Source organism: Akebia trifoliata, chromosome 1, assembly GCF_017979445.1.
Source record: "Akebia trifoliata isolate Shusen 1 chromosome 1, ASM1797944v1, whole genome shotgun sequence".
NCBI classification, from domain to species: domain Eukaryota; kingdom Viridiplantae; phylum Streptophyta; class Magnoliopsida; order Ranunculales; family Lardizabalaceae; genus Akebia; species Akebia trifoliata.
This window is the reverse complement of record NC_141375.1, coordinates 5,439,781-5,450,210: the sequence shown is the minus strand read 5'-3', so window position 1 is coordinate 5,450,210 and position 10,430 is coordinate 5,439,781. Positions and strand designations below refer to the sequence as shown.

The 10,430-nt window shown below is 36.3% G+C and overlaps 1 protein-coding gene and 1 long non-coding RNA gene across 2 annotated transcripts; one reads left to right on the top strand and one right to left on the bottom strand.

The window, feature by feature from the left end:
* Positions 1 to 3,582: 3,582 nt before the first annotated feature.
* LOC147410524 (uncharacterized) lies at positions 3,583 to 7,188 on the top strand. Its single transcript, XM_086436439.1, is given in 3 exon segments — positions 3,583 to 5,850; positions 5,852 to 6,320; positions 6,570 to 7,188. Coding segments are annotated over 3 exon segments (3,096 nt in total). The 5' UTR covers positions 3,583 to 3,684; the 3' UTR covers positions 7,031 to 7,188.
* On the bottom strand, positions 6,508 to 10,430 carry LOC147410523 (uncharacterized). Its single transcript, XR_015176868.1, has 3 exons — positions 9,143 to 10,430; positions 8,300 to 8,388; positions 6,508 to 6,960 (listed from the first exon to the last, which is right to left on the bottom strand). It is a non-coding gene; the product is annotated as an uncharacterized LOC147410523 (long non-coding RNA).

The following is a 10,430-nucleotide window of genomic DNA, read 5'->3' as shown; positions in this document are numbered from 1 at the left end:
GTTGGTCATTTTCCTAGTGAACGGCTTGAGTCTGTTCATACCCTTCAATTCTAATCAGATTTGTTGGGATTAGAGAGGGAAAAAAAAACACTTTCCATAGATTCGTGATATATTATTTGACCTCCCAATCGATAAAATTTTGAGTCTCTGTGGCTTTACTGTCTCAAAATCTGGTGGGCTGGGTTGGTGGATCAGTGGGCACAATTGAGACCCCCAATCAGATTAGTTGGGATAAGAGTGGATGGGACTGATCCCCAAGCTTGTGTTCCCCTCTCCAAACTTAGGTTCATAGTATGAAATGAAACTAAAGTTGTTGACCATAATCAAGTTCCTTCTAAAGATACTTTTTCAAATGTTGAACATTCAATGAAGCTTTCTTTGGAGTTATTTTTCTTTTTTTCTGTATCTAATGAATGCAAGATGTCGTGTGATAGGACCTAACTTCTTGTTAGTGACGCTTTTTCTAAAGTTAATAAAGCTAGAAGAATTTTTATTTTTTTATTTTGTTTTAGGGAAATGCTTTACTGCCAACATTGGACACTGAGTCAACACAAAGTTGACTTGAAAATTCATAGAAAACCGTTGATTTTCTAATTTGTATCTCGACGAAATAAACATTTGGTTATCAGTTTACTGTCAGATCAACTCATTGTTGGATCTAGTGTCCAACTCAGGCCGTGCAACACGTCTCTTTTCTAATTCTCTCTCCTAATCTTCTAGATGGTCTCTCCCTCCTTCCTTAGTCAACAAAAGCCGCCAGTAATGAGAGAAGAGACACTTTAATTTATTGCTTTCATGTACTTGTAAAAATAAAAATCGCTGGCAGTTACAATTAAGGAAGTCTTCACTCGGTCAAACACTCGAATGACGTGGCATATATATGAATTATAAATCTATTTCCTCGAGATACACAATTGCAAATCTTCATACAAAATATACATATGTGCATCGTGAGGAAACAAATCTATGGTTACATGTCCATGCCACATCAGCCAAGTATTGACCTAGTGAAGACTTTCTAGAATATCATTACTCTACCATTAAATCCACAAAATGCTCACATAATAATGACGAACACACGCACTTTTAATATCCGATTGGTACGCGGCTAACGTGGCAAGGGCACATAACTGCACATCTTTTTCTTGTGTATCCTAATGAAAAAGATCTATGATTATGTGCCCTTGCCATGTCAATCATGTACCAAAACTGTGTGATGACCGTAAATTATTTCTTCGAGATACAAGTAAAAAGCATCTATGATTATGTGGGCAATCGTGACAGCACTACTCTTTCAAACTCTCTCTCTCTCTAATATGGATAGGCTTTCAAAAATGTGCTCCATTGCTTTCACATAATTGAAATAATTAAGCAAAAAAAAAAAAAACATTAAAAATTAAAACGTGTTCATAAGCTTTTAATATTAAGAACAGTGCAATGAAGTCACCTTATATAAGAGCGAGAGTTACAGCCAAAATGTTGTCTTATATGAGCTAAATGTTTTAGAATGGGCTGATTTTTAGTAAGTATTATCTCCATGGTGAAGAGATCATCCTTACCAAAAGTCATCCCAATCAAAAGTGATTTAGATTCAAATACTTTATTTTATTTTCATGACTTAAGAGTAAGAGAGTAATCTTTTTTGTGAAATTATCTTCTTCTTTTTAACTCCATCTTAATAAGTTCATTTGGGAACCTCCCATGTATATATTTTGAACACATAATACCTTTCTTTATTTTCAAAGGGTTAAAACTACAAATGAAAGGTGGAGGTCTTCACAAATCTATACCTAGCTCTCTAAGCCAATGATATAATCTCAAAGTGGACAAAATTTCATGCATAAAACTTATTGCTCCACTAAGGTTGTATTCAACTTGTAGATATGGTTTAAGGACTAAATCAACAAAAAATTACTCTCAAGTGAATACAAAAGCATAAGATAGTACTTAATGACTAAAAAGAGTGAAATCCAAATTGATTTGCACCCAAGCCCCAAGCCAACATAAAAATCCAACAAGTATGACTTTTCATTTTTAGTTTGATCATTGACTCCACTTTGCTATTTTACAAATCGAATTATAATCCATTGGACATTTAACTTATCATATCTCTTCTAACCTCAAAAAATGCAAAAACAAAAAAATAATTTTCTACTTTGCTTGTGACCACATTTTAATAACCACTACTTGATAGGTGGGATAAGGTACCTAACACCTTCCTTGTCCCTTAACTGAACCTCCCTACCTACTTCTTAGGTAGATTTAACCCCTTATCTATTAATTGTAAGTCACTACAAGCCAAAATATAGATTTCTTAAAATTATTTTTATGGTGCCCATTCACACTTTAAACATTAAATGATGACAATTCTTAAACACATGTAGATGAGTGTCAAATCCAATTTTGAACCTCACGTATCTACAAATTATTTTGTTCCCACAACTCTTATGATCAAGTGCTATTATTCTCACAAATGTGTGTATTGCCATTTATTTTGGGCTGCTTTATCCAATACAACTTGTGATATAGTCATTATGGCTTAATCGTCTACAAATTGTTCCCCTAGAAGTTATTTTTGTTTACAAACTATTCCACCTACCTCTTTTGCCTACTTCTTGCATTTATTTTATTGGTGTTTGATTATTGTGTCCTACCTTTTGATGAATATGGTCAGATTTTATGAACCCACAAGATCATAAATGCCTTTGATGTATATAAAATGGTGAATAAATCATTATTATCATACTAATATAAAATATGATTTGGTAAATATTTTGCAATGTGTACTGCCACCTTGATTTCAAGACCTTATATGTATTAGTTGGTAAACTTCTCATTAAGAAACATTATAAGGTGGCATGTGCAAACGTAGATGTATCAAAAGTATTTATTTGTATTTTTTAATTTAAAATATATATTAAAGAATTTTGTATATTAAATTATAAAAGAACATATGGGCATCAGGCAAGAGAAAGAAGTTATCTCTATCACTGATGTCATTCATGCTATATGTCAAATGTTTGTTGGGCTGTAAGCAAACACATTAGGGGACGTTAGGGGTATGCGCCAAAAAACTTAGTCATATTATCAACACCGTAAATTTAAATATAAAATGGGGGTATTTATCAACAATCAAATTTTTGTGTTGCTCATCATAATAGTAAAGATACATATTTTATTTTCCTAAAATTATACCTGCATAAAATGATAGAATTTCTAAATGGACACATAAATTTTTCTATTGAATCAAACATATGTGAGACTTGAGTGTGACGAATTGAGTATCGAGGCACCTCAAACTTTTTTCAAAATTAATCATGTTGATTTGATTGAATTTAGAATTTTAGAACATAGCACTCCCCATATCATTTTCCACATCAATTTGGATAGGGTAATTGCAAAAGTACCCCATGAATTAATAAAGGCAACCCACACCATAGTCAATTTGTTTTTGTCTTAAATGAATTAAAAATTTCGAAATGATTTGATTTTTGAAGAGGATGATATTTATAAGACAAATAAATTTGCTATGGTGGGTGGTTGCTTTTTTATTAATTTGTGAGGATGCTTTTAGAATTGCCCAAAAGGGTATAAAAACCCAAGGCGAGCGCCATTCTTTCTGTGTCATTTTCCACGACCTTATCTCCTCTTCCTCCTCTTATTATTCTTCTTCTTCTCTTTTTAATGTCGAAAATACCCTCACTCTCCACACAAATTCTCCTTTCTATCCTTCTTTTAATCCTTCTACTCTCTCTGCCCATCAAAACTACCTCCCAAACCCAAAACGAAGAACAGCAGATCCTTCTAAAGCTAAAACAACAATGGAACAATCCAACGGCTCTCAAATCCTGGGACCCATCAATTAATGGGTCCCACTGCACCAACTGGCCGGGAATCACCTGCATCAACGGTTCTGTCACCAGCATCTCACTTTCAGAAAAGAATATCAGCGAGAAAATCTCACCGTCCATTTGCGATCTCGAAAACCTCTTCGAGATTGATCTTTCCTACAATTTCATCCCAGGTGAATTCCCAATCTCTCTCTACAACTGCTCCAAACTTCAACACTTGGATCTCTCTCAGAATTACTTTGTCGGACCAATTCCGTCCGACATCTATCGAATTTCTAATCTTCGGTTCCTCAATCTCGGTGCCAACAACTTCTCTAGTATTCCGCCCGAGATAGGCCGTTTTCCCGAACTGCAAACTCTCTCTCTAATTCAAAATGAGTTTAAAGGAACTTTCCCGCCAGAAATCGGTAATCTTTCGAATCTCGAATATCTTGAACTGGCTGATAATGACTTTGTACCATCCTCGATCCCTTCGGATTTCGGTCGGTTGAAGAAATTGAGGTTTTTGTGGATGCGTGGAGCAAATTTGATTGGAGAAATTCCGAATGAAATCGCTAATTTGGCGAATCTGGAAAATTTGGATCTTAGCATTAATAATTTGAGTGGGAAAATTCCTAATGATTTGTTTCTGTTGAAGAATTTATCCTATTTGTATCTTTACGCCAATGGATTGTCTGGAGAGATTCCTAAATCGATTCAAACTTTGAATTTGATCCGAATCGATTTGTCCAAGAATTATCTTAATGGAACTATACCAGATGATTTCGGAAAGTTGAAGAATTTGTTGAGCTTTGATATGCATACGAATGGATTAACTGGAGCAATTCCTGAAGGTATCGGTCGAATTCCATCTCTAACGGAAATGCGGCTTTTTCGAAATAACTTGAGTGGTGTTTTACCTCCAGAGTTAGGCCTTCATTCCAAGCTCGAAGCTATCGAATTTTCGGAAAATCAATTAAGCGGAAATTTGCCTGCAAATCTTTGTGCAAGTGGAGTCTTGTTTGGTTTGGTAGTTTACTCGAATAATCTCAGCGGAGAATTGCCGACGTCACTTGGGAATTGCAATAGTCTTACGACAATTCAGCTTTACGATAACAGATTTTCGGGTGAGATTCCTACTGGAATCTGGACTTTAACGAATCTTTCATCGATAATGATCACTAACAATTTGTTTTCTGGAGAACTTCCTGATAAATTTGCTTGGAATTTAACTCGGCTGGAGATCAGTAATAACAGGTTTTCGGGGAAAATTCCTTCCCATATCTCTTCGTCGTCACCACAATTGGCAGTCTTCGAAGGGAGTAACAATCTCTTTTCTGGTGAGATTCCTTTAGATTTAACAAATCTTTCAGAACTTCAGACTTTATCCCTTGATAGGAATCAGATTTCAGGCCAAATTCCATCAAAGATAATCTCATGGGAGTCTCTTAATATTCTAAATCTCAGTATGAATCAGATATCAGGCGAAATTCCACCGCTCTTAGGCCAACTCCCTCACCTTCAAGTGCTCGATCTTTCGAAGAATGATCTCTCTGGTCAAATTCCATCTGACTTTGGTCAACTGAGGCTCACCGTCCTCGATCTCTCTTCAAACAAACTAACAGGAAAAATCCCACCTGAGTTTGAAAACTCTGTTTATGATAGGAGTTTCTTGAACAATTCTGGCCTTTGTGCTGGGAATCCCCTCCTTAAACTCGGTGCCTGCATCTCTACACCTCGAGATTCGAACAAATTATCACCTCCAGTATTTACCATGACTGTAATCCTTGCTGGAGTTGTTTTTCTAGTTGCCGTGGTATTCGCATTGTTCTTTATTAGAGATTTCTGGAAAAACAAGCAAATAAGTGATCTCGATAATTGGAAGTTGACCTCTTTCCAGAGGTTGCACTTCACCGAGTCGAACATTCTGTCTAATTTGACGGAAAATAATTTGATTGGGAGTGGTGGATCAGGAAAGGTTTATCGTGTTGCCATTAATCGAGGTGAAACTGTTGCGGTTAAAAAAGATTTGGAGCAAAAGAAAGGTAGATCAATTGCTTGAGAAAGAATTCGAAGCAGAGGTTCGGATCTTGGGGACAATTCTGCACTCTAACATAGTAAAATTGCTTTGCTGTATTTCTTGCGAGAATTCGAAGGTTCTAGTTTACGAATATATGGTGAATCATAGTTTAGATCGATGGCTTCATCGGAAGAAGAGAGGATCATTGATCGATGGTTCAGTCCTTCATGTTGTGCTAGATTGGCCCAGGAGATTGCAGATTGCAGTTGGAGCTGCACGGGGGCTTTGCTATATGCACCATGACTGCTCTCCATCAATCATTCATCGTGACGTGAAGTCGAGCAATATCTTGTTGGATTCTGAGTTCAAGGCAAAGATAGCAGATTTTGGATTAGCCAAAATGTTGGTCAAGCCCGGTGAGCCTCATACGATGTCTGCAGTCGCGGGCTCCTTTGGCTACATTGCTCCAGGTGAGGGTCCTAATCAAGGTTTAAAAATCTCATCGCTTAAGCAATGTTTGATCGGTTTAAATCTCAACCAAGATATTTCCTAAACATTAAATGTTTTGAGGTCAATGTTTCATATCAATCTCAGTTGAAATGAGAATGTCTTGATCGAAACATTATGAGACAATATGCATGCAACTTTAAAACATGGTTTTAAATTAAATAATTTCAATTTGTTTTTTAAGTACTCAAGTTGGTTAATTTGGTTTTCAGAGTATGCTTACACAACCAAGGTGAACGAGAAGATCGATGTCTATAGCTTTGGGGTTGTACTCCTAGAATTAACAACAGGAAGAGAAGCCAACGATGGAGATGAACATACATGCCTAGCTGAATGGGCGTGGCGACATTTCCAAGACAAAAACTCTGTTGTGGATGCCCTCGACGAGGAAGTCAAGGAACCTTGTTACTTGGATGAAATGAGTGTGGTCTTCAAATTAGGACTCATTTGTACTGGCACATTACCTTCTACTCGCCCTCAAATGAAGGAAGTGTTGCAAATCCTACTCCGATGTGGTCCCTCGAGCGCCTACAAAGAGAAGAAGCCTGACAGCGAGTTTGATGTTAATCCCCTTCTCGGTACTGCTGGTACTTACATTTCTAGCTGCAAAAATAGTCGGCGTAAAAGAGTAGCAGAGAGTGATGATGATGAGAGCTTTGCATGCAATGTGTGACATTGCGGAGTTGCAAATCAAACTTTAGCATATATATAGGAGATAATAATGTAAACTAATAGATCAGAAAGTGATTTCTATGTATATTAGAATGTTGTAAGTCAATCCTTCTGATATCTAAATTGCAATAAAAGGTTTGATGCGCTAGTTTGCAGTCAGATTCGGCAGGTTCTGATTTATATTGGAAACCTTGGATGAAGTGCCTAATTGATTGTCAATGTTTTTTGCTTCATATTCATGCTAGTTTTTGAAAAACACACTAATGCAATAACCAAATCGAGGATCGTTTGTCGTATTATGGGGTCATGGATAACATTTTTGACGATCCAATCATACATTGATCCATTATTGACACGAAAGATTGCCATCTCTGATAATTGGAGAACAACGAGGAATCTAGTTAATGAAGGTGATGATGTTGCTTCACGAGAGTTGATAGGTGGTGAGAGGGCATTTTTTTTGTTTTAGAAGAAGATGATATGGAGGAAATCCAACTATGGAGCATATTGACATGGAACCAAGTGACGTGGGTGTATAAAACACTATAAGTGTTTCTAAACCAGAGCAAGAAATAGCATACTCAAGATCAAATTCTATAATAATGGTTTAGTCTACTAATTTTATTGCAGGTTTCTTCAACATATAGAGTCCTCAAGATCAAAATTATTTGATTTCTAACCTTTTTTGGTTCATCTCATTAAAGAAAGGCATTTGAAAGCTGAAACTGTTACACTTAACAGTTCATTCTGAATGGTTTGAGCTGATATGAACTTTTGAGCTGATATCCTGAGACTACTTGTTCAATCAACAAAAAACATTACCACAATTACATATCTCACTGGGATTTGCAGAAACTCAACAGTTTGATTCTATTCTCAAATCAAGATTACTATTTTTGAACATCTCAAACTATGGGTAGAGGTGTAAGATCGAGTTCGATATGTCTACGAGCTTGAGGTCGACTTGGTTAGCCATGTAGACTCCACACACTTATGTAAACTATAGTTAGTCTTGGAATGAAATAAATCACAAGGGATACCATTTCCCAATGAATAATGATGAATGCACGTGGTTGGGTACGCGGCTGATGTGGCAAGGGCACAGAACCCCACATCTTTTTTCTGTGTATCCCGATGAAAAAGATCTATGGTTCTGTGACCTTGCCATGTCAGCCGCGTACCTAGCAGCATACCACAACCACGTGCATTCATCACAACTCTTTCCCAAAGCAGATAAATGAAAGATACAGATGTTCTAAGCTTTTTCTACCTGTCTTGAGCCATTCAGTTGATCGTTTCCTGGGAGGAGACTATCTTGTTCTGTTTTCTGTTTGGTGGTCATCTGGCAGCCTGTTTTGTCTACACGATAAATTGAACTTCAATCAATCCAAAAACAAAATAGATGAATGATAAATGCAAATCTTCCTTACAATCACATAATTCTCTGAATTTTTCCAAAAATTTGTGAAATACTCCAAGCTAATTAAATTGGTGAATCAACAAATTAATTGGTGATTTGTCAATTAATCTTCGTATATGGTAACATTTTGACCTGTCACCCTCAAAATTTATTTTTTACATACATTTAATTGTCAAGAACAAGATAAGATTTTTAAGGAGTATGAAGATGATGGGAGTTGATCAGAAACCCAAAAATCATTTCTATATTCTAGGGAACTGAATTGAATAGCCAGGGAATAATTGCCGTTTCTCGAGACATTCCATCCCATTAATGTTCTCTTAACAAAAGAAAGTGAGGATTCCTCTCTTTGAGTCTCCATGAAATCTTTATACTTAAGAAAGTGATCAAAAGGAAAGTGCAGCCCAATGCAGGATTCTCTCTCATACATTAGCAAACAAGTTCTCCAAGTGGTTTTGAACCCAAGCAAGCTGGCACCTTTAAACGATATGTGATTTTGCAACATTTGAAACTGTAACAATCTTGAGAGTGGAATAAAAATGGAACAACGGGGGTTTTATATTAAGGACAATACTATGGAAATCCTCTTCCTTCTCTTTCAAAGAACTATATATATATTTTTTATAAACTTTCAAAGGCCCCAATATTTTGAAAAAAAAAAAAAAAAAGAAGAAGAAGAAGAAGTAAGCATACAATAAGAAATCTCAATGAGCAGATAAAAAAGTGTCAGCCACGACACATCCAAAACAGGATTGGGTAATGCCCATAATTCACCCATTCTTTTCCTTTGATTTAAAAAACTTGCACACCAATGCATTGGCATGCTACCAGAGGATCGGGTGGTAGCAATAGGGAAGGATATGCCTTGGTTGAATCTTTCATACCATCGAAAGAATCAAAGCTGAAGGAAGAAATTTCCTTAGAGGTTTTGCATGCAACATTTCATTTGAAAAAGATGAGCCCTTAAGCTCCTTGATGACTGACTTGGCAAGTCATTCTATCGCTAGGCACAGTAGCTTCTTCTTCCCTAATGTATAGTAGTTTTCAACCTGACCACCCCGGGTCCAGAGCTGATTTCTCAAGCCACTTTCTCATCATTCTCCTGAGTTTGATGTTAGAGTTCTTTGTGTGCTCATGCCATTCATTCTGTCCTTGTTCTTCATTCCGGATTTCAATTAGTTCTCTACTCAAGGTACCCCTTAATTAAGATCCCTCCACCAATTTCTGTCTTGGTTGGCATTTTCCTAGTGAATGGCTTGAGTCTGTTCATCTCCTTCAACGTTTATTTCTTCTACAACATTGAATACTTGGTCCTAATGGGGAAACAATCTTCTTGTCTCATTTTCACTTTCTTTGGGCAAAGCTTTCTGGTTAATATCACATGGCCGACACCAAATTGTAGAGCCAAAAATCTACAAATTTTATTGGGATTTGTAATTAAAATTGACTTCTTTTTTTTATTTGTAAGGCTATTTTTAATGAGATCAGTAACTCGATGATGGTGGGAACCGAATCCAGGTCTATGGTATCATCACCCATAGATTTTATCAAGACCTCAATCAGGGTTCTTCGAGTGCCAAGTGATGTACCTACAAAAACACCCCAATGCCCAAGTCAATCAATGTGAAGTAAGGAAATTTTTTGTTCTCTATTTGCTTACGTCATGATTTGCTATTATTTTCCGGTGTTTTCATAATTATTGTGTTATTGTTGGCACCAAATTTTAACAGTCAAGAATGACTCACATTCTGGCCACCTCGATAATCAGATTTGGGTAAAGTTTTGGTTTGATGATTTTATTTGATGCAAATCTTTGTAAGAAACTCATAAGAAATGTGGGAATTGAACTCTAATGAATATTGAAAACACAAAGAAAAATTCTTAGTGTAATGAGAGAATAGGATTTAAGAAAAGATTTCGAGATTTCTCTCTAAACTATTTGTTTCTTGACCTTAAAACACCCCAACACTTATGAAGTTTT